The 24,830-nt window shown below is 42.3% G+C and overlaps 4 protein-coding genes across 4 annotated transcripts; 3 read left to right on the top strand and 1 right to left on the bottom strand.

The window, feature by feature from the left end:
* The first annotated feature begins 69 nt into the window (after window positions 1–69).
* On the top strand, window positions 70–1,491 carry K441DRAFT_656896 (uncharacterized protein). Its single transcript, XM_067648085.1, has 4 exons — window positions 70–579; window positions 633–839; window positions 908–1,072; window positions 1,149–1,491. Exons 1-4 carry the CDS (start codon window positions 205–207, stop codon window positions 1,401–1,403), a joined length of 1,002 nt encoding a protein of 333 aa, XP_067506362.1. The 5' UTR covers window positions 70–204; the 3' UTR covers window positions 1,404–1,491.
* A 989-nt stretch (window positions 1,492–2,480) lies between these two features.
* On the bottom strand, window positions 2,481–5,640 carry K441DRAFT_685875 (uncharacterized protein; the record flags this gene model as incomplete). Its single annotated transcript, XM_067651934.1, has 3 exons — window positions 2,481–4,700; window positions 4,830–5,322; window positions 5,372–5,640. The coding sequence occupies 3 exons, from the start codon at window positions 5,638–5,640 to the stop codon at window positions 2,481–2,483; spliced, it is 2,982 nt and encodes a 993-aa protein (XP_067506361.1).
* Window positions 5,641–7,185: 1,545 nt separating this feature from the next.
* Window positions 7,186–9,431, top strand: K441DRAFT_704359 (uncharacterized protein; the record flags this gene model as incomplete). The annotated part of the gene is made up of 6 exons (XM_067653529.1): window positions 7,186–7,223; window positions 7,286–7,417; window positions 7,448–7,538; window positions 7,970–8,070; window positions 8,312–8,468; window positions 9,291–9,431. 6 exons carry the CDS (start codon window positions 7,186–7,188, stop codon window positions 9,429–9,431), a joined length of 660 nt encoding a protein of 219 aa, XP_067506360.1.
* Window positions 9,432–10,673: 1,242 nt separating this feature from the next.
* K441DRAFT_685873 (uncharacterized protein) lies at window positions 10,674–12,236 on the top strand (the record flags this gene model as incomplete). The annotated part of the gene is made up of 2 exons (XM_067651933.1): window positions 10,674–10,676; window positions 11,628–12,236. 2 exons carry the CDS (start codon window positions 10,674–10,676, stop codon window positions 12,234–12,236), a joined length of 612 nt encoding a protein of 203 aa, XP_067506359.1.
* Window positions 12,237–24,830: the final 12,594 nt, after the last annotated feature.

Below are 24,830 nucleotides of genomic sequence, written 5' to 3'. Positions count from 1 at the left end.
CGAGTATGGCTATTTCATGCACGAGGATGCCTCGACATGCACCACGATTGAGCAATCGCTCGCGCCGTGGTTTCTCCGAGGGCCCATATTCAACGCCATGCCAAGCATCCTAAAGCCAGACATCATCCATACTACGCATAGGTTTGAGCAGCGTTGGGTCTCCTTGGATATTTCTCCCTGACATTAACATTTGCCACTTCCAAAATGTCCGCCTCACTACTCGACCCTCCACCCCACATTTCCTCACAAACCGCCCTCCACATGTCTCAACAAGCTCCACGAGTTCTACAAAGCTCTCCCACGAGCTCACTACCCTGGCCAATTTCGCTCCTCCTTTCCTCCGAAACCCCAGAAACATGGATGATTCATGAGAACCTCCTTCTCTCCTCTCTGCGAACTAGCGACGACAAGTCGGCCCGCCTCTGCCTCGACAGAATGACCGCGCGCTTTGGCGGAGAGAACGAGCGCGTTATGGCGCTAAAAGGCATGTACGAAGAGGCTGTAGCGGTAGATAACATAGGTCTGGAGAAGGTTCTTAAAAAGTATGAGAGTATACTTAAGGCGGATCCCACGAATATGGTTGGCTTGATCCATGCTTGGATGTTACGGATCGTTATACTGACCATACTAAGCCAATCCGAAAACGACGGGCAGCGCTTCTCCGGTCAATGTCACGCCCTGCAGATGCTATTGCTGCGCTCGTCGAATTACTCGATGCCTCACCTACAGATGCTGAAGCTTGGGCCGAGCTATCAGATCTTTACGCTACGCAGAACATGTATGCGCAAGCCATATATAGCTTAGAGGAAGTTCTATTGATCACGCCGAATGCGTGGAGTGTAAGTCCACGGTACCTTATCACACATGTTATATACACATCAAGTGGGCTAAATTAAATCTACGTCAGATCCACGCACGAATGGGCGAACTCCTCTACCTCTCCGCAACAGCATCCTCTTCTAACGGTAGCGACGGAAATACCCTTAAAGGTCTTTTAGAATCCATGCGCCGCTTCTGCCGCAGCATTGAGCTCTGTGACGACTACCTCCGAGGCTACTACGGCCTTAAACTAGTAAGTCCTCACCGGCCATACCTACATCCCATGCCCAACCCTAACTCTCCTATCCGACGACTAACGCCACTCCTAGACAACGAAACGGCTCTTATCTCTTCTTCCCGATCACTCCAAGCCTGCCCCCTCATCCTCAGATTCCATATTCGGCGACCTTGCACCACCCTCCATTTCCGCCGTCCAGAAGCTGCACGAGCTTGCAACTTCCAAGCTTGCAGAAATCGTGCGGAGAGGTTCAGCAAAGGAGCCTGGGTGGGGCGGCTATGATGGGGCGGAATTGATTGCTGCAAGGGAGTTACTAGATAGGGATGCGCAGAAAATCGAACGGTGATGATAACGACGGACTGGCGTGTTCCCACAATTCATGTAAAGATACCTCACGTAGAAAATGAAATTGTTTAAATTATCACCGGTCAACAAGAAGGTTCGTGTGACCATTTCGTCTAGTCTATAACACGATTTTCAGTTAAAGCGCCACTTTCACGGAAATCCCGCAAGCTCATACATACTAAAGAGTGGTGAATTTATTGCTACGTTATGTGAGGTTCTAGTGATCTAAAGTCCGTGTGTGGGAGTTGCTTTGTACTTGTACATATTGAGGGATGGGAAAAATGAATTGCAAGCACAGACGTTTGAGATGCTCGCCGAGTCAAGTGAACCTCAATAGCCAACTCCTTATCACCATCAGAGGCTTTACGAAAGTATATGAAGAGATCATAAGAGAACCCAAAGGAAAGTTCTATATGCTTAAAATCAGAACATGAACCACTTGATATGTTCTTCTCCGAACTTCATCAGAAGCCTCCCTGTAATGCTTGTTGCAAGGCAGCGATCAGGAGACACTCTTTGCACACGTGACCTCTCTTATTCGCTAAAGAAAGAGGAGAGTATGATACGAGCCCATATATATATGCATGGACAGTAATGAACATATATTGTGACCACCAACCCAAGCAAGTTGCAAGCCCCCAACTAGCATTCACACCGTTACTACATATACAATAGCAGTCAACAGTAACCTGAATGAAGAAGTGTCTCATCAATCAGTATTATCGAATCTACCGTCCACGAACCAACACACCAATTCAATCGCAAAAGGTCTCCCGCCACCACGACCACCAGATTTAGGCTTTGCACACTCTCGTCCCAAGCCACCAAAGCTCGCTCCAAATAGCCCCTACCCCTCAGAGAAAGCTGAGAGAAGACCTTATAGTATCCCCATGCAATTACTAGCGACCCATTTTTTATCTCCATTACCACAGAGAGCGAAGAGAAAGTGTGTATGCCCACGCCATGCTGCAAAAAAAGCCTCAAATCAGTAACACTAGTAGAGAAGGTTATTATAATTACATCAAGAGAAGAAAATGGTTTTTATCCAAAGACTCTAGAATATTAGAACGTCCCATGGTTAGACGTCATCGTAGTAGAGATCCCCGAGCGTGGGCTCCGACGATCCTTTCTTACCCACGCCCCATTTATTGCGCCGCGAACGCAATGACGACCAGTTTTCTTCTTCATCATCCTCATTTTGGCCTTTGCCTTTCTTTAGGATACCTTTAATTTTGCCGTCCTTACCTTTGATATCGGGCGCCCCGCTCGAGGCCTGGAGGGTCATGGAGGAGACGGACGAGGTACCATCGGCATGCTGATTGACGACGGGACGGTAGCGAGAGGCTAGACCGACGTTGGAGCGCTCAGAAGGAGCGAGGGAAGGAGCATAGCCCGGTAGACCGGCCGGTTGGAAGTTGTGAACAGAGGGCGTGTAGTTGTTTATTGGAGCAGGAGCACCCCATTGAGTTGGAGGCGCAAGCATGCTCATGGTCCGTTGCTGTGGACCACCAGGTGCATTGCTGACTATGGACATTGGACGCTGCATAGCCTGACCGTTAGGTGAGAGAAAGTTGCCTTGCTGAGGCATACTCATTTGCATGCCTGGCATTCCACCCATGCCTCCAATCTGCATCTGTTGCATTTGGTTTTGCATCACAAGCATCTCTTTAGCCACAGCTGCGGCGAACTCCATCGTATTGATCTGCCCTCCTTGAGGTTGCATCATCCCAAAACCCATCTGGTTGCCCATCATCTGTTGATACATGAGCTGTTGCTGCATTTGTTGGAATTGCTGCATTTGCATTGGTGACACCTGTGGTTGTGCCGGTGGCATCCGCATCTGCATTCCGTGCATCAGAGGTCCGCTCTGGCCATAGCCAAAAGTGCTCCCTGGGCTCGCTCGTCTGACTTTCTTTGCCCGTTCTTCCTCCTGGATGACGCCAATCAACCCCCCCGGTGGAACAGGAGGAGCAGCGCCAGGCCCACCATAAACAGATCCTGGACCCATGCCCATGCCCATACCCATGCCGCTCGGGGGGAACATGTTATTGCCACCGAATGCAAGCGACTCGCGATTTGCGGGCCTAACAAGGCTTGCACCGAAATATGGATCGGCTGGGAGGTTTTTAGCGAAAGGCGGGAGGCTCGATCGCCCCACCGGGCCAGCATTCGCACCTGCGGAAGCAGGACGATCGGGCAATGTGTTCTGACGAGTGTAAGATGGCGTGGCATCTGCGGGTCTTGTTGGAGGGCGAGCCTGCGTGGGGAATCCATGCTCTTTGAGAATGCCTAGAGGAACATCTTCATCTTCCCAGTCATCAGTGCGATTAATGAACATCTCTGGAGGGTAGCTGCTGCCGTTTAAGGCAGGTGATTCAGCCCGATTACCCAAGCGGTCGCCGTCACCATTCGTTGTAGTCTTTCTCATAATCTCTCGGTTCATCTGCAATTGCCGTTCTTGCTTTCGCCGAAGCTCTTGCTGTTGTTCGATAGCTTTTGCCTCGTCCTCATCGTCGTAGTCGTCCTCTGAGTTTTCGCTGTCGCTTTCCTCAACCGTTGGTTTCGAAGCCGAAAGTTGCTTCTGCTTGCGGAACTGGTCTTCCCTCATGACCCTGCGAGCTGGTGCACTCTCCGCAAATTTTCGAGCCGCGTTAGCCGAGGCAATTGTTGCTGGATCGAAGAGTGGTTTGTCATCTTCATCTTCAGGCGTCAGTCGAGCAGTTAGTCGGGCAGGAGCACGAGGGGCAGAGGAAGCTTTTGTGTCCGCAATGAGCGATTCTCCTTCTTCATTTTGAGATTTCTCAGGCAAACGAAGTTGTGCTTTAGGGGTCGTATTGTTGGAGGTCGATCGTGATGACATTGGAGTCTGCAGTGAGGTTACAGATGATGACGATGTTGAGATTGGTTTTCGGTTCACGGGGTTGTCTGCTGAGTTCGCGTTGTTTCCGATGAAGCTATTTCTGCTCACGGAAGATTCACGGACCACCCTCGCGTCGTCGTCCTCGAAAGAGCTAGACGAACGAACCGTCCCTTTTCCGCTGGTCCGAGGCGCGCCGTATTTCTCTGCAGTAGGTGTTGGTGCTGTGATGTAGCTGTGTGGCGGGACCGGTGGTGGGCGGCTCTCGGAGTGGTATTCAGTAGGCGAGGCCATCAATCTCTCATTCGAGTCTCGACTGTCCCATGAGATCGGTGATGGCTCAACACGAAGCGATCTGTCGAGCTGTAAAGGTTCTGGCTGGTAGTTGCGTCTGCCGGAGACTAAGGATCTTGCAGGTGCAGTTACAACAGGTTCGGACTCCTGCATCATATTGGTCAGCAATTGAGTGATTGAACACAACAATGAGAGATGCCAAGGTCAATGGCTAGCAAGCTTGAATATCCGAGGAGATCCGCAAGATTTATTTCTCATAGGGAGCACTTCACTTACAGATCTGAGAGCAGAAAACCTTGCACCGTCCATCACCGTGCTTTGTCGCTTGTTAAAGTTACTAAACATATCGTCGAAGCTAGAACCAAAATCGGCCGAGCCGAGATCGAGCTCGGACTCTACTCGGGGTGGTATAGCGGTGCTTGCGTAGCTGGATGTGGTTAAAGCCCGACTCCTATTCCCATTTGTATTATTGCCAATTGGTGTCTGCACTTCGTTTACTTCCCCCATCATATCCAACTTCGATGCTGATTCGGATGCTTTGTGGTTTTTGGAGAATGTGAAGGTTCTTGCAGCATCGCGTATGGAAAATGTGTGGGAAGATGAGGGTTGGTGATGTGGCTGTTTGTTGATGTGTGCGAATAGGTTATCTGAGGGCTCTGCCTCGGCAGATGAAGGAAGCGTTGAGCTCGAACTGAAACGTGCCGACGAAGAGGATGTATCATATACTCTTGAGAGTGCCGAATTGGCTCCACTACTGCCATTACTACCCCTTAGCAAATTTAGTAGGACGGGGAAGTGTCAGTAAGTGTATGACTTACCTGTTACTAGCCCCAGAGTCATCCTCGAAAGAATGTTGACGAGCTTTTTGTGATGGCGATGTGAAAGGCCGCGCTGATCCACTGAGTCTGGAAAACCTGGACTTTTCTGCCTGCTTTCGTTCAGCGGCCTGCTTTCGTTCAGCGGCCTCATCTCGAGGGATTAGGCGAAAGCCTTCTGATGGAGTAGCGTCCGACGGCACGTCAACATCTTCTAGAGCATTGCCCGAAGATTTGCGCCGCGGAAATACTTTAGGTAGCTTGACAGGCATATAGACTCTAGAGGTGTAACCTAATATCTACTTCCTAACGACACTACCAAATTACTGTGTTTTCCGCAGACACAGGAATGCTTTAAAGGACGAAGGTATCCAAACGTTCATCAGCCTGGTCGATGCTAACTATGACGGCGGTTTAGGCAGAGCGAATATTAGGTATATGTGTACGGCGAGCGCGAAGGCTTAGACGGCGTCGTGGAGATAATGAAACGAATGGAGCCGCTGGAGTGGAAAGATGCAATCTGCAGACGTGGAGCTTTGATTAGCGCCTGTATTAGAATTTATAGCAGCGTAACCGTGTTCTCTAGATCCCAGGTCCAAGTTGTCAATGTGTACAGTTGTGGCGATGGTGTACAGATAATCTCATCCCCCTTGTTGTCAAATCTGCTGACCAAGGTTGCCGCTGGCTGGAAATGCTACTGTGCCGTAAGAGTTGTCCAAGATGCCCAGAAAACAAGAACTGTATAGTAACGGAGAGGTCTTCAGTTGACGCCTAACCCAGGAGATGTCGGTCGCAGCATTGGAGTTGAGCGCGCAGGCGGTGTTGTTGAGGGTCTCAAATTTTGTCGGCGGTATCAGGAGAAGAAGACGGCACACTTACCGAACGGGAAGCAGCAGTATGCAGAACTGCGAAATTAACAAGGAGAGTCGTCAGAACAAGGGACGGGAAAGCCGAAGGAGGAATGGAAAAGCGGTGGGTGCAGGTAAGCGTCAAGCCTTGAAGCACGGGAAAGTCGATGTTCTCCCGGGATCAGGAGTTCGCGGTGATGATGTCTTTGCGGGCACGCCCGGTCACAATCTGCCGGTTCAATAATACGAAATCGTTCCGCTTAACTTTCGAGCCGCTGGGCAAGTGTTTATTGATCAAGGATATCGCCGGCCATTATTACTTTTTGACGCTGGCCCTCTACATAGGAGACGTAAAGCGATTCAACCCACGGCCCACCACCGCTATTCATGACTTGCTGCGTCGATCCAGCATGGGGGGCAGGTGCAGACAACAAAGTCTTAGCTTGGTTGTGGTGCAAGCATCAACAACGCCACGACTCCGCCTCCCGTCCTTCCAGCTTCCGAACATGCCATCTTGGGGGCAACCAACGAGAGGCACGCTGCCGCACAACGTGTTGATATCTGGCCCGATCAACGCTTGTTGTCCTCGCCATGCTTGCCACGCTCAGCTACGCCGAGGTCGCAACAAACGATATCAAATCGGGTACGGAACGCATCAGGTGCAATCGGCTAAGCCATCCTTTCGGTGTTTGTTTCCAGCACCTCGCGGGCTGCCCAGATTAGTGCCTCTGGAGGAAAAGCAGGCGGAGCATTGACTGGCTGGAAGCAACGAAATCGTGCACACAGGGGTATCCAAAGCAGACTTCAACCAGGGGCCGCTTCCCTCGTGCATGGCGCGAATTCGGTAACGATCCAGCCACCGATCCAGGGTGTCACGGCCGAATCTTTCAATGCGTGTCAGGCCGCTGTCCTTGTTTTAAGTCACCAAAGCTCCCCTTTTCCTTTTCTCTCAGCAATGGCCTGCATTGAATGGATTCTGCTCAGCTGTCAGAGAAGGCCGTGGACAGGTTTTTCCAACGGCGCTCTGTATGATCAGCACAGACTATCGTACCCCGCTGACGCGGTCAAGGCTCTCCTCAATGCCGTCGGGAGTGAGTGGCTTGCATGGAACCCGCATTGTCGACCTCGCAGCCGGAACAGGGAAACTTACTGAGCCGCTTGCCACCAGAGATGAGGAGTTTGATATTTTGGCAGTAGAGCCGTATGCCAGAATGAGAAAATAATTAGAAAGAAAGCAACTTAATAAAGTTATCGTTCAAGAAGGCCTATCCACCATGACACCTACAGAGAACGCAACGGTAGATGCTGTGATTGCTGCTCAGGTACGTAACTATCACCTTTTCTTACTTCCAGGTTTTTTTCTTCATGTACAACACATCAGCCTTGTCTTGACACCCATGTTTCTGCGGTGGCTCTTCCTAGTGCAGCCTCTTTCTTTCAGACACACCCCAACCGTGCACTGCAGTACTGATCATGCCTTCTCTCTCTACCACAGTGAACCTATCCTACGAGTCCAGGCTTTTGTTTCTGCAGTATAACCCCACTTTTCCTCTATCCGTGGCCGCGTAATCCACCCAACTTTCTCTCGTAATCTTGCCTTCCCCGGTGTTGCAGCACAAGAATAGCAGGTTATTAAGCACAGTTGTGATCCTACTTGAATGAAGTGAGACACCGTGCGCTGCCTTTTCCCTTGGATTGTTTCAGTCTTTTCGTGAGCCAAACTGTATGCATTTTCTAACCGCATTTTTCACAGGATTTTCACTGGTTTGCTAACTTAGAGACATTAAACGAAATCGATCGTGTCCTCAAGCCCGGAGGTGGATTTGATATGATTTGGAATACTGACGACTATCAGTAACGTTTTACACCCATACTTTACTGCCTTCAAAACCCCTCTGCAGCTCCGATAGTTGAAATATTATCTGTCGTCCAAGTACCGTCCATTCTGATCAGTATTACGACCGCATCAGATAACCAAACTCAGTCTGCACCAACATCTACGTTATGGGAAGGCAAACTCTGACGCTTGACTTGGACTTTTGATGATTATGAACCTCGATTCCGCCATGGAAAATGGAGACAAATATTCAACCAGATTAAGCCAAGTCCACAAAGCAGAAACACACGATTTTTTTTCACCGCCATCGGTCGAAGACATGGCGAAGTGGATAGTATGGTTATCGAAAGAGGCCGCTTGGAGCCGGTACAGCACTCTAAGCCAGATAGCTGTCTTGACAGGCGATGAACTTGTGGTAAGTTTTAGGTTTATTTATACTGCTTGAACAGCTCGAACCGTACAACCACACTGGCCTTAGATATTCCTTGATGGAATGCCTATGGCTTGTTTAAATAAGTATATCCTTGTCGAAGAGACCCCGGCTACGCGTGTGGTCCTAGCTGGCTCTATGTGTTATCCCAAAAGTGGATGTATTGGCCAACGTAGTATAACGGGGCTGCTCTGATGCTGATCGCTGCCGAGTTTCGACCTCCGCTTTCTTTCTGGGGAGACATTTGGTCTTGATGCTGTTGGAGGGTATTGGAAGAGCCTTGAAGTCTTCATAAGATATCGATAGGCCAAAGATATAACATGAGAGATAGGCGCCTGTCGCCTAGAAAAACTGAATGCTATCCGGATGAAAGTCGCAAGTGGCCATCCGAGAATGAGAGCGAGTTGTTCTGATGCGTGTTGACAAGCAAAGCCACGCCAGGGTAGAAAATATAGGCAGGCTCGTAGGTGACATATGCGAAGCATATTTTGAAGCGTACCACGGTTGTTCGACCAAGAATATGAGCTGTCCTCCTACGCTAAGAGGCAAGAGTGCTCTTAAATTGATAAGAGATGCAACTTCTAGTAAATAGCGTGCGGTGTGGCGACTTCAGAAGGATGGGAGGCAAGAGGTGGACCAGTCGGATTAGTAATGAAATCGCGTACTGTCTCAAAGGAAAGAAATTACTTTGCTATCGAGACAACCGCAGTATTTTGGCATGGTTAGTGGTTTGATGTCTTCGGGAAAGGACAAGATTCTAAGACCAAGCCATAAAGCTGGTCGGTGTTGTGCTAACTTAGACAACAGAGAACGAAGAAGACTTTCTACAAAGCGATCAACAGTGACGATGTTGAAATGAATGAAAAAGGCGAGGTCGCCCTCCATGGAATGACCGTCTCTAAAAAAAAAACGTCGCTCCTAGGAGAGCATTTCAACATGCAGTCATGATAATTTTTCACAGGAACGGCCTTCCAGACTTTGTAGGCTCGAGGCGCCCATCGAACGGTATCCCCAGCCCGTCGAGCGGCATTAAGTATAGTACAAGGAATGTTTTGCCTTCCACCAGAATCACCAAATGTCTGGTTCCTTTCACCAATGATGTCCAGAGCACAAATCCTGAAGAAAGATGAATCCAAAGTAGAAAGAAATTGTTCCTCCCCTGAACTCCACGAACTCTAGGCCCCTTCCATAGCCTGTCGTGCCTGGTGTTGTCTATTTAACGGGTCTCCGGGCCTACACGCGCCTAGAATACGCGGCCAAAAGCGATTACCACCTACAGTCGCCTATCCTAACTCGCCCATCTCGCCATGCGTTCCTCTTCAGCTTTCTGCTTCTCTGCTTCCAGCCCCGAAATAACTTCCAGCGCCAGCTTGGATCTTCTACAACGATCTTCAAGAGTTATTTGTGTATGCCAAGTAGCTTTCCATGTGGCCAAACGCTCCGCCATCTCCCTCTTCCACTGCGCTGTGCCGGGTATGAGTGAGACGTGGCTAAATTCAAGATCTATGTAAATAGGGATCACTTACTGCTAGGGATGAACAGCTTTGTAATGTGGCCTAAGATTGTCAGGGGTGGGCCGTTCTTGATGCTCCACTCGAGTTGCTGTTCACAGTACTTCTCAATAACTCGTTCGACGGTTTCGTTATTCATGACATCGCCGTTACGGCAGAAGATGAATGCATTCTCGAGCTTGTCTGCTGAGATCATAGCTTGATCCATGTCTTACGTGTTGAGATGGGCTTTCGTACTGTCTGTTATTGTTCGTTATTGTGGGATGGAGATTGAAAATAGCGTGAAGTCAAGTGGAAGAAGTTTCACAGGTATGAAGTGAAGAGTAGACCAGTCTTGGCAGAAAGCAGTCACACTATACTTGATACCGGTCTGCGTGACTGAAATCGAGTAGATAACGGACGGATTCGCTGCAATTCCGCACACATTCATGACTTCATCTGCTCTAAACGAGCGAGAAAGGGACAGCGACAGGTAAGGGAAGGGGATGCACTCCATTCACTCGATACCCACGAATTGCTGCCCTCAGGGAAGAAGCTTGTTGATGCAGTCAGGAGAGAACTTGGAGGTACCTACCGCCCCACTTATGGCTGTACTTTCGATAAGGTGTGTCGCAGAGGCATAGTGCTCCAACAACGTTAAATGGCTAAATTCATTCCAGGGTTTTACCTAAACTGTCCGATGGTGTGTTTTCCGCCGCGCTTCTTCCAACCCCTCATCCCAAGTCGAGCAAACCGGAGTTGCCAATAAGCAAGTAAGCCAAGCTCAGAGGCCTCCGCTTGCTTGCTTGCCCAAAGCAGGCCCTCCGGCTTGGCTTGCTTGGAGGCTTAATAGATTTTATATAGAACTTTGGTATTGTACATAAAATTAAGCCTCCGAGCCACTGATTTTCCTAAAAGGCTCTACCACTGCCCTAGTATATTATACAATTACGCGCAGAGGTAACGTAACAGAGAATTTTGTATATTAAGGCGTCTATCGCGAGTCTTGGCAAAGTGTAGAGGAAGGCTCTAGCTGTAAGGAATGCTCTACATTACTACCAGCAGTAAGCTACTAGTCGCATTAATTCTAGGTAAACTTACTGCTTAATCTGGTAGTTCTTTTTAAGCCTATCCTCTTATAGCTGCTTGTTGTCGAACAGGAAAACCAGTGTATAAATTAATCTACGAAAAGAGACTATATATACATGATACCAAGATACCCCTAGTCTATGCCTAGTGATCGGCACTAGGTCAATACGTGTACACCGAATCGCAGCAATTATATATATATAGCCGCTCAATGTAGTATAACAGTGGTCCTTGATTTTCTTGATTCAATGTCATAGCCATCTCAGCGTCGCTGCTCCTTCCCGCTTATGCCAATATTTCGCTCCTCCCACGACGTCGATAAACCCTTACCGTTTTTATCTGTCGATCCGATGCAGGTCAGGAGAAGATGAGGAAGACTCTGTCTATTCAAACTATGAAGAAAAGAAGCTATATATACACGAGAAAGGCGTAGGCAACAAAGGGGGGCTCAAGGGGGGTACAGGCAACAGAAACAGTATGAGTCATAGAGTGATAGGCAACTGGAACAGGAACAGGGTTGGATCGACATTACCTTTCTCATCATGCCTTACACTGCGACAACCAGTGCGCTAATATTCCTTCTCAAAGCTGGGCGACAGACTTAGCAATCCCTCCACTCTCAAAGCCAAAGTCTTCAATTCCTCGACCGCCTACATTTCCGCCAAACGCTCTCCGGTCCATCAGTAACTCCGCCTTCTTGCGGGTTATGACCGCAGCGAATGCATCCAACAAGCGGGACTACACTGAATCGCCCTTTCGGCCCTGTCATTTATTTTTCTATGGCTCCTTAATGGATCCAGAAGTCCTCCAAGACGTTCTAGGGCTTCCCGAAATTCCCGCAGTCAAACGTGCGAGTATTACCGGGTTCTCCGTGAAAATGTTGGGGATATATCCAGTTTTGGTCCCAGATAAGGATGGGAAAGTTTCTGGGACACTATGGGAGGTGACCTCTGAGGCTCAATTCCTCAGGCTTGTGGAATATGAGACATCCGCCTACACATGGTGTGAATGCGACGTTGAATTGAACGACGGCGGCACGCTACACAATTGTCGGACTTTCTGCTGGGCTGGCGATCCAGACAGTGAAGATCTAGAGGATGGAAGCTTTGATCTGGAACGCTACCAGAAATATTTCAAATCATCTGTCGCTGGTCGCCGCCCCTCAACAGAGTAGTTATTCTCCTCTCTCGATAGTTATTCTGAGTGTATCCAATGCAATGCCCTTTTTCCCTCAATGTTTCGAATCCCCCTACTTTACCCAATGACTATCAACGTATGATACTCTGCGAAAATTCACCACTCCATTCTCTCAGTTCTAATTTCACTAAGCTGCGCTCTTATCTCCAAGGCGTCCTGCGTGATGAACTGAATGATATTGAATGAATGAATGAAGCTATCGAAATCTATCTACGAGGAATATAGGCCTTGATATAGGCCTATATCTACGGGGTCCGGGGTGACTACTACGGATACCGAAGTAGTTGTTGCGGAGACCGAACAAGAAGGGACTCTGCTTATATAAGCAGGAAACGCATATAGAGGACTCCTCTAGTACCATTATTATACCCCCCAGTGCTCCACTAAAACAGAAGCAGATCCTTCTTAAATTAGTGTTGAACTTGTTTATATATAAAAGAAACACCTCGTAATCCTCTGAGTATATTATAGGTCCTATTTAACCTCTCCCTAAGCTATAATTAATCACCCGTCACAAGCTCTACATCGTTCCCATCCCCCATTTAAAAGTCGTTAGCATTGGTTAAATTTATTAAATAGCGTACCCTCTAAGGTTTTGCTGACCTGTATACGATTTCCTACTTAGGTTTAGTGTCTATATTATATTAAACGAGGCCTAGCTGCTTAACAAAGTTCCTAAACTAAGTTGTTAATAGTGGCTTCGTAAAACCGTCTGCTACTATACTGCTTATAGGAACGTGCTATAGGTGGATTACACTGCTTTGAACCTTATCATAAATGTAGTGCCAGTATAGCTTAAAGTGCTTAGTACGCGCGTAGTAGTTGTTGCTTTTAGCAAGGCTTATAGCTAGTTAATTGTCACCATATAAATATATTAGTAGTAGATCCTTTCCGGTATAGCCTAAATTAGTAAGCAATTAACGGAGCTATAAGGCTTCCTTAGCCGCATGCGTCATCGCTATATACTTAGCCTCTATAGTAGAGGTTGTAAGAATTAACTGCTTACTTAATTTGTATAAAACTGGGCTACCTACTAGCTTATAGATATAGCCAGAAGTTAACTTTCTGTTAACTATATCTGCAAACACTATATCGCTATAGCCGTGTAGTTATAGGTTAGGTATATTACCTAGTGCGCTTCCGCTATATTCCCTATTGTAATTAGGGGTAGTATAGTCCGTAGCTAACGCCTTAGTAAAGGCTTTTAGAGGTAGCTGCTGCCCTTAGGGTAAGACGAACTCTATACCTAGGTCGATCGTCCCTATATAGTAGGCGAGTATCTACATCGCGGCGTCTATATATAGCTCGGTAGGGTTATATAGGAACTAATAAAGCTTTCTTACGGCTTAGGCTATATTAGGTCAAGTCTAATTATATAGATAAAGTAGAGAGCCTATTAGTAATTAATACTATTTTACTAGCTTTTACAGAGCTTAATCCTTAGGCTTATGTAGCTTAAAGTCTACTATAGAGGGGTAAATTGGTGTAGAGACTGGTGTGTAGTCTTCTATATAGAATATATATAGGATCTTCCTAATATAGGCGTCCTATACTAGTTAAATTAATCGCGCCTAGCGGTTCCTTATAATTCGAATACCTAGGTAGTACGCAATTAGGCCTAAGTCTTTTACTTTATACTTATTCCTAAGTGCTTCTTTAAGCAGTTTAATTATCCGTATATCTCGTCTAATTAAGATAAGATTATTAACGTAGACGATAATAATTTGGCCGCTTTGCTGGCTAATAAAGACATATAGGTTAGCTAGAATTAGTATATATTTAAGGGTAATAAGGAAGCTCTTAAGCTTCTTATACTAAAGATATAGCGCCTGCTTAAGACTATAGAGAGCCTTAAGCAGTAGGCCTATAAGAGTAACGCCGTCCTTCTAATATTAATGGTATCCTTCTAGCAGCTAAATATAGATATTCTTATAGTTAAGCTTCCTATTAAGGAAGGCCGTAATTATATCTAAGTGCTTGTATTTTAGATCGTATACGGCAACTAGGGCTATTAGTAGCTTAAATATACTAGGTTAAACAACGCTTATAAATATATCGCCATAATTAATTCCTAGGCGCTGCTTATTACCGCATAATACTAGCCGTACTTTCTATCTAAATAGGACATTGTTCTTATTAAATTTATATATAAAGACCTATTTAATAGGTAAAGCCTTGGCTCTAGGTAGAAGTTTAATAATCTTAAATAAGATATTTACTATTTAAGACTTCTATTCCTTATCTACTATAGCCTTCCACTCCTTTTTAAATATTAAATTTATAGCTTCCTTCCAGTTTTATAGCTCTAGAAGTAGTCCTTTAGTTATTTTTATCTACTAAGGCTGTAATAGAGCACTTATAAACGTATAGGCGAAGGATAGGGTAAGGTAGGTAGCCTTTATAGCCAGCTTCTTCCTTCCGGTTCTATAAAGTACGCTATAATTAAGCTGTGGCTTTAACTGTATATAAGTGCTTACTATAGGTTTATCGTCCTCTTTTAAGTACTTAGTTAGAATCTGTTCTAGATCCTCTTAGTAGATATCCCTTAAAGGAGTTACTTTCTAACGGAGGTATCCTCCTAGATTAGGAAGCTCTTGCTAGTTAAGACCTGCCTATTTATTATTAGTAAGAGAAGGTTAATTAAGCTACGGTACGATATTATAATCGCTAGAGGCACCCCCTAACTAAGAGTTACCCCCTAACTATAAGGCCCGAGAGTCCTAGTCTGCCTCCTACGGTAACTAAAAAGCCTTACTTCCTTCCTATAGTAACTAAAAAGCCTTACTTCTTTCCTACAGTAACTAAGAGACCTTTAGTGGAGCGTCTTTAGTAGGAAGTTCCTTAAGTGGTATCTAGCAGATATTATCGTCGCCACCTTCTTCCTTACTAATTAGTATAGTAAGAAAGGTTCCTAATTTATTAAAGGTGACACTACTTAATTAAACGACCCTATTTTTATAAGGTAGATAAACGCGATATATATATAAGCCTTTATAGCTAACTAATCGTCCTTTCTAAGCTCTTATAACGAACTTATCACCCTACTACCGCTAAGGGTCTTTTTTATTAATGTAGACATAGGCGGGACAGCTATAGATCTTCTAGTTAGCATATATAATTATAAAATTAGTGTCCCCTAGGGTAAGGGCTATTACTTAAGCGGGCGGAGCTTTATCCTTATTAACTAATATAGGTAATATATTAAGCCCGTATACAGCCACCTTAGCGACTTTAGGCTAAAGCTTTAGTGGTAATTAAGTCTTAATTAATATTACCCTAACCCTTTCTTTAACTAGGTAGTTGGCCTTCTCTACTATTCTATTTTAGTGTGCAGTGTATAGGGTAAAGGCCTTAGTAACTATGCCTTCGTTCTTAAAGAAATCGGTTATATCCTTACTAAACTACTTAGCAGCTCTATCTAATCGGAAGTAGCCAATTATTATTCCTATTTAAGTCTTAATTATATAGACAAACTACTTTAAGGTAGAGGCCGTAGAGCCTCTATTTAATATATAGTAGATCCATCTAAAGCGTATTTGGTTATTAGTAAATAATACCTAGTACTTCTCTTTATAAAAACCTTTATGTTTTAATAGCCTAACTATATTAACGTGCACCTTTTTAAATATGCGATTGCTGCGTCGTTAAAGGCGTCTTAATATTTACTTCTTGGCCTTTTTAAGGTAATAGTCCTCGTAGTAAAATGGCTTATCCTTAGTAACTATAATCCCCTTTATACTTCTAGCTAGTTAATATATCTAGTTAGGAGGAAGATATTATAGTCTCTTATATTAAGTCTTTATAGTAGCTTTAGCAAGCACGCCTTTCTTATAAAGGCGCGATTATGTGGTAGCTAGGGCTATTATAAAAAGAACCTTTATAGGGTTGTCTACTAGTATAAATAAATTAAGTCCGTTAATATATGGGATATAGGCTATTTCTACCTAATCTTTAACAAAGTTAATTGTATTATAGAGACCGTTAAAGAAGACTCCCTTCTCTTGTAGAATACTAAGCGAAATAACATTTATAAAGAAGTTAGGATAGTGATATACTTTAGTAAATATAATTATATAGGCTAAGTAGTTAGTTTAGGTAACTATAAGCTCAACTAATCTAACGCTAATAGCCTTTATTAGGCCTCCTCCCGTCTAGATTTAGATAGGTTAAAATTTTTAATACTAGACGAACTTCCTAATATTATTGCCTATATAGATATTTAAGTAACTATTAGCTATCTAGGAGTCCTTAATATTCGTTTTTAAAGCTATAGCCACTAGCCTAATAACCTACGTAGTAAAGATTAATCTAGTTGCTAAATTGGTAGCCTAAAAGGGGCGATTAGATATCCCCTTAGAGGCCTTATTAGTAGTTATTAAGGCTACTCTATTACCTAAGCGCTGAGGTTATCTCTCTCTAGGTCTCTACTATTTAGGCCTTAAATAGGTATGCTTTATCTAGTAATCTTCCTCGCTACCTAAATAACCTAGCTTATACTATCTATACTTATTTAAAGCATCTTTAGTAGGGCCTTAATTGCCTAATAAGGCACTATGGCCGGCTCCCCTACTACCTCTACCTTAACTATTATCGCGACTATAGCTGTTACTATATCCTTAACTAGAGTTACCTAGTAGCTTATTAACTAAGGCGAAGCTCTTAAGTAAGTCCTTTCGCCGAGCCTTATTAGTAAGGTTAGTAATTAATTAGACCAGTATAATTATATAGCCGTCGCGAATCTTATTACATTGGATTTAAGCCTATATAGGGAAGTGTTCATTAACGGTGTTAATAAATTAATAGTTAATAATCTTGTTATCTAGGGTAAGCTTTACCTACTTAACTCCTTAAACCGCTTCTTGGTAATAGCTTAAGAAAGTAATAACTACTTAGTTTAATTAAAAACGGAGCTTAACAAAAGTCTTCTATACGTTGGCCTCATAAATCAAGCCACGGGCCTTAAATGTCTGCTTAAGGTAATTAATATAGTCCTTTGCCGTCTGCTTGTGTTCCAAGGTAGTAAGGATCTTATTATTAATTATACTAAGGATAACTAAATAGACTTTACCGTCTTTCTTACTATACTATTTAAACTTCTTATTATACTCGTAGGAGAGTATCTTATTAGCTAAGCGAATTAAATTATTAGTATCTGCAATAATTTAAGACCTCTTAAGAATCTCGTCTCGCTCCTCCTTATCGGCGTCCTTTAGTACTTAATTAATAAATATTATAGGTTTTTCTTCCTAGAGCTTTAGATAGAGGGGTAGGCCCGTATCTTCCTAAATAATATATAGAAGGCCCTCACCACGTAGGTACGTGCTAAGCTGCGTCCAATATTAGGTCCAATTTAAACCGTCTTTCTTAAGGCGTTAAATGCCTAGGTAGTCTTTACCTATAGCAACACGTAAATAAATTAATTTAACGCGTAAATACACGAACTTAACGCGTAGATTTAATAATAAGAAATAATATAGAGCAGTAAGGAATGACCTAACACGGGTATAGTAACCCTTAATACAACCTATGGTAAGGTGTTAATCTTCTAACGTCGCAGCTTAGTAGTAACGAGTGCTTATAACCTAATGAACTGAATAATATTAAATAAATAAATAAAGCTATTGGAATCTATCTATAAGGAATATAGGCCTTAATATAGGCCTATATCTACGGGGTCTAGGGTGACTACTATAGATACCAAAGTAGTTGTTGCGGAGACCGAACAAGAAGGGACTCTGCTTATGTAAGCAGGAAACGCACGTGGAGGACTCCTCCAGTACCATCGTCACTGCGGAAAGATATTCAGGGAGGAGAAACGTCATTGAAAGTCCAAGGCCATCATGCTGTGCTCCAAACAGTAAATCTTACTTTTCCGCGGCGGCTCAATTTGCGCCTGCGGTACTTATTTCATTGCAATATCTCGTCCACCCGTACGAGAAAGAGATGGCATAGCAATCCTCAGCCCATCGCCGGCTTAGTTTTTCCAAAGGTCGCTAATTCCAACATAGACTAAACACTAATACACATTCTGTCTGAGATATACGCGCTGCTACGCCGCATCGGTTATTGATCCGAGAGCCCGAATAGAGTTGTCGATTGAGGGTCCGTGCGCAGGTCAAGAATGAGATGTCTGTCTATTGAATGTGACTCTAGGGCCTCTATATATATACATGAGAAGGGTAATTGAGTCGGTAACCGAGTCAAGGGGTCGGTGACCGAGTCAAGGTGGCAAGGATGTCCGTTTCAGATCGACAAGAGTACCGCGCGGTTGCATACCGTTTGTGAAACGAGAACATCACCCTATCTGCTAGGAGCTTTCGAAAAGACATTCGACGCCACCGTCCTAATACCAATTCACCTCCGCGCGACTCGTTCTCTGTTCACCAAAATAGGCTATCACTCTAAGAACAAGGGAGTCTCTGTCCGACGTGAGAGCGCGCGCTCTCTCAATAAATTCTCAAACACCAACAGAAACTTTGACTTCAGCGATCACAACAGCTTCATTGCTCCACTGGACTCAACACAGATTGTCCCATTTGATATATCAAGCTCTCTAATAAAAGGTGTCAATTCTCTGCTCTGGAGGCACTTTGTATAAATTACCCATTACTTCTCCTTGACTTTGCCGGCTTCGTAACATTATCCAATACACAATTTTCACTCTTTGTATCCCCTTTTCGCCTTCGAATATCAGTCTTAAGAAGCCCCAGACTTGTCCTACATTCCAGTTCGGTGTCATTGCCAGCAAAGTTCCGAATTAGCACCAGGCTTACATTCTGTCGACCTGAATCGGAGTTCCTTACTACCATCGTAATACTGTCTGACGACCTATATCGTCTATACGAACTGTGTCTTGGTTGTCTCTTAACTTATAACTAAATGTCTTATTAAATGTCTTATTACCTACTTTCTATTACCTATTTTAACTTAGTTGTCTAGACCTACCTAATATATATAAAGAGCTTCTAGAGCCTTCTTTAATAGACAGAGTTCTCATTCCTAACCGTCCGTTTAATAGTTATAAGCCTAGGCCGTCTACTATATTATCTTAATTATAGACAACCACCTATAATAACTTCTTAATAAAAAACCCCTCCCGTTATTATATTATCCATTATCCTTATAAGCCTCAATAATTAGGATAAATAGATTAAGGTTATTAAGTTAAAAGCGAATAATAATTATCTTTAGAAGTATATTAACCTATTAACACCTAAGGCCGATCTGTTATAGCTTAAAGAACCTATTTAAGCCTTACCTAAGAATGCTAATAGTTAGGGAAAGACGAAGCTTGCGGACCTAGATAAGGAGGAGAAGGAGAAGCTCTATATACTTAAAGCCGACTATAGGGACAATATAAAGCTATATAGAAAATAGCTATTAGCTCTTAATATATTATATAGCTATATCCTAAGCTTTATCTTACGTACCTACCTTATCTATATATTTAAATGCACTACTACCTATAATATTTTAGTGTCTTTTAAGCAGAGAATTACTCTAACTAATAGCGCCTAAAAGCTTTAACTAGCTACTCAGTATATAAGGCTTAAGAAAGCGCCTTAGAACTAGAACTTTAAGGTTTAGTTATAGGAGTGGGAGACGGTATATACTAAGTATAAGGAGCTAGATCTACCTAAGGTAAATAGTAATTATTTAGTAAAAGACTTTATATATATAGTTAAATCTATTATACTAAGCTAGTTAGAATATTGGAAGAATTAGCTTAAAAGGCTTAAGTGGAAGAAAAAGACACTTCCTACCTTTTTTAAACTAGTTAAAATATACCGAAACTACTATTATACGGAGCTTGCCTAAAAGGGTAAAACCTTATAAGGATCCTTTAGAGTTACCTTTAAGGACAAGTCGCTAAATTTAAAGCCTAAATTAAAGCCTTAATTGTCAGCAGATAAGTAGAAGAAGGAAAAGCGATTACCGCTAAAATACCTATACGGAAAACGTTACTACTTTAATAAGTGCTAGTATATTATAGAGTTAATTCCTTACCCATTTTAGTTTAAACCAAGTAATAAAATTTAGAAGAAGGTAGATAAGAAAATTGCTAATATAATACCTAAAATTAAGGCTTATATTAAGTAAACAATTAGACGGTAAGCCTGCATCAGGAAATGGAGGCTCCCCGTTTAGGTAATCCGCGCCTCGCTTACGACTTTGGCGCTACACCCCAACTGGCAATCTTCCTCAACAACTACCATAAAAGGCCCTCCTTTCGCCGTCTTTTATCCTCTATCCTTCTTAGCTTTTTCTCTCTACTCTATCCATTTTCCCCCTCGCTCTTCTTCCGCCCGTCCTAGCCGCCCCCTCTATTACGCCCTAATTATCTATTATAAGGCTTTTTTTTTTTAAAAACTCTGCTATAGTATATGCACTATCCCTAACTCTACTTCCGTTAATCTATTCCTTCCTATTGTCTTATTTCTATATATACTATACCGTTTACTTCTAAGTACCCTAAGCCACTGCTAAAGAAGCCGCTTCTAGACTCGTCCCCATAAGCAGTTTATAGATACCTCTCCTTCTCTCTTATATACTCTCCCTATCCTTCTCTTATTAACTTTTACTCTCTTCTTTTAGGTAAGTTATAGCTGTAGTTAAAGTAGTAATACCTTCTACTAGTTATATAATTAATGCTAGCCTATACGTTTAGGAACTTATTCTCTACCTTAGGGTTACTAATAGTATTTACTGCGTACTGCCTAATATATATTTTAGCTAAAGAATATATAGCGCTTATACCATTATTTTAGCTCTAATTACCTTATATTACACTCTCTAACTTTAGCCCTTTAGTAGAATACGCTAGCTAATCCGCGCTCTATTATCCGTATCCTACTAGGGCTAAATCTCTTAGTAATAATGTAGTAAGTCATTAGTATAAGGCATTAATTTCGTTCTTATAACCTTTATATTACTATTATAGCCCCTATAAGATGCTCCGCCTTATATAAAGTATTTAGCGTAATTATAATATTATAATGCAACTAGTAGGGAGCTAGTGCCTAGAAGTTAGCTAATAATAGCTTAATAATGGCGTTAGGCGCGCTATAAGACGTAAACGGAGCCCTTTAAGCTAACCGTCTAACTAGCGTAGGGTAATACTAGCAAGAATTAGTTATTAATACGTTATCTAATATAGCCTCGTTCTACGTAAGGGGTTAGCTAATAATTAAAGAATTAGCTAATAATTAGTGGTTTTATTTAAAGTAATATAGATTATTAATTAGCTAAAAGATATAGATAGTAGGTTATAATATAAATGGGCGTACTAAGATACGGAGAACGGTCTAGAGGGTTTTTATTAATATTTACTAGTGTAACGGAACCTTGTAGCAAGAACTACGGTGGGCTCGTTATTGGGCTAGGTGTGTAGGAAATGCAGGTATAGAAGTCAACAAGATAATAACAACTGGTGGAGTGGTTGCCCAACAGATTAACTCTAATTGTATTCTAAGAATCACTATAAGGAAGGAACTATCTAGGTAGGGACCGTGGGTCCTTAAATACATAACCGTACTCCTATGAAATCCTTCTTGTACGTGATGTACGTCTTATACGTAAGGTACGTGAGTTCCTCTCGTTCCTCTTGTTTAATATATAGCACATCATGTGACCTCGGTTACCATTCCTCGTCACATGGCTCTATCGGCTCCATCCTGGACCGTGCTTGAATTAACCAACTAGCTTCTTCCGACTCTTCTCCAAGTAGTCGTAACATTGTACTTAAAGCGTCCGTAACAACTAGCTAATTACCTAGGGAGCCGTATATACTCTTATTATGATAAAGCCTCTATAGCGCCTATAAGTATAATATACAATTATTTTAGAGACGCTAAGGGCGATAGGACTTTAAGCTAGTCCTTACTCCCCCTAATGCCGGCAGCTCCCTTATACTACCCCCTATAACTAAGCTTATACGCTAAGATATGGCATTTATATAGGTTCCTTATAATCTTACCTTAGGCGGCGTTGTTAGTAGCGGTATATAAAGTAATACTCCTTAGCTCGGAGAGGTAGCTATATATTTTAACCTCTAAACTAGCTCCTATTCTTATAACTAGAGAAGCTAGTAGATCTTAGTACTAAAATAGCCTCCTCTTTTAGTACTCTTTTACTTACCCCTTTATTTCCTCTTATAAAATATACTCCTTACGTTTCTCTAATACTTAAGCCTAAGACGAAATTTAAGGCTAAGCCTAAGGCGAAGCCTAAAATAATAGAACTTAATCTTAGTAAAGCTGACTCCCCTAAATATAATAGAGAGTAGGCTAATATTAATAACCTCTTAACTAATCTACTAGACTTTAAAGCGTCGCGTTCTTTAGATCTAGGACTACTAGCTCTAGTAAAAGCTATTAATCCTTTAGGTTTACTATATTAAGGTATTATTTGCGTCTTAAATAGTATAAGATAATAGATATTAGCTAATATATGCATGTAGACAGCGAAGGTAGTCTTAGCCTCGTTTCTCTATAGATACTATAAAGTTACTAGCCTGGCTAAGAAGGGGCTGACTAGGCTATAGGCGTTAAGGAGATAAACTTAGCTATAGATAGGTTGTTTAATGGAAGCAGTCTAAATAGGTATATTAATGGTATTACGGCTCTTATTTACTAATTAATAATAAAATTTCCTTTAGTTTTAGAGAATAACGCAGTTAGAGCAAGCTATAGTATAGGGGATATTTAATCTAGTAGCGGGTTACTAGAATATTAGGATAACGGTCTAGATATAGCTGGTATACGCGCCCCCTCTATAGAGAATACCGGAGGCGTATATAACGGTAAGTAATCTTCCTATAGACTTATAAAGTCCCTATTTTAATATATTTAAAGATAGTCTACTAAAGTAGGACGAACCTCTTTATAAGGATCTAGGTATAATAAGTCGGCCGTTTATAATACGTAAGCAGAAGCGCACTTTATCCGCTAATACGGCTATCTCCTTTATAGAAGTGCTGGGCTTAACCTTAGAACCGGCTTTAGAAGACTCTTATTTAGTAAAGCGGTAAATATTAGCCTAGCTATAGGTAGAGAGCCTTATATTTAGTCCTATATATATACTAAAGTTAACGCCGCTACTAGGCCGCGGCAGCTTAATTTTGCCTTTTAGAACTAGTAATAATCTAAATACTAATAACCTAGACGGTAGTAATAAAAATAATAACGCTAATATCCCGGACTTACCTTAAAGCGATATCTTTAATTTAGTAAATAGTGGGGATAATAAATACTAAGGGCATAGGCTAGATACGGGGCCGCTAGAGCCCTTAAAATAATTAGTCTCTCTATATAGATAAACGGAGGGCGATTAATATATTAGTGAGGATATATATATAGGTAAAGATAAAAGTAATAGTAGTAATGGTGAGGTTGGGGAGAGTGGTAAGGACAACCCCAATGGCGACTAGGAGGTGTCCCGTAGGACTAGTGTAGTAACTTTATAGAGATATAAATATAGCAATCATCTATTTTAGGATAAGTAGCGCGGTTTAATAGGAATAAGTCTTAAACAACGAGGCCTATAAGAATATTGCGATATCTAAAGTTATTACTAGTACGCCGCTACTTTAGATCTAAAGTAGATATTATAACTTAGTCTACCTCCCTTTAAATATCCTCTTTAGAAGCGAAGGTAGTATATAAGTATACTATAAACTATAGATAGAGCGACTATACGGACTATTGGCTAACTAATATTACCCTTTACTAGGTGCTAGAATGCATAATATTAGTAATAGTAATTGTCTATTAGAATAAGATAACGTTAAAGTTATCTTTAAAACCGTTAATAATTATATATAACTTACTTAGTAATATAGGGCAACTTATCCGTATAACGTAGTTAACATCAAATTTATGGCTATTAGTGGGCTATTAGTATAATAATGTGCTAAATATATATGCTAGTCCGAGCTTAACATAGTAAAGTAGTAACTATACCGCCAGTAAAACTAGTACATGTAGTCCGTACGGTAAAGGTGCTAATAATAATGCTATTAGTTTAGATAATAATAAGGACAATAATAAAAGAGATAATAATTTTAGGAATAGTAGCCAAAGCTTAGGCAGCGAAAGCTTAGGCGGTAGTAATTTTAATATTAGCGCTGCTGCTAATAACGGGCGGCTCTATAAAGAGCATAGGCGCGTATAAGTCCGAATATATTAGCTGTAGCTAAAGTTAGATAATTAGCGCTTACTTACGTATAAGAATAAGATAGGTATAAAGTAGGATAATATATTTAGTTACTTTTTAAATTAGACGCTAGGTGTAGTATAGGCGCACTAGTATATATTATAAGGGAAGTAATTTATTAAGGCCGCTGCGATATCCTTAGGATTTCCTAAACTATTTTTACGGAGTAAGGTTTATTATAACTATAATACTTTATCCTATTTACTGCTAGATTCCCTTATTATTTTATCTATAAAATTATATATACCGTACTAATATTAAGAAATAATTCTAATCTCCCTAAAGGAGTTAGTCTCTAAAAATTTTCCTTCTCTTTATTATCTAATTTTGTTTAAAGTAGCGAAGTTTTATAATATTA

Source organism: Cenococcum geophilum, assembly GCF_001692895.1.
Source record: "Cenococcum geophilum 1.58 unplaced genomic scaffold K441scaffold_12, whole genome shotgun sequence".
Taxonomy (NCBI): domain Eukaryota; kingdom Fungi; phylum Ascomycota; class Dothideomycetes; order Gloniales; family Gloniaceae; genus Cenococcum; species Cenococcum geophilum.
The sequence above is the reverse complement of the archived record's forward strand: the minus strand, read 5'-3'. Positions and strand labels throughout refer to the sequence as shown.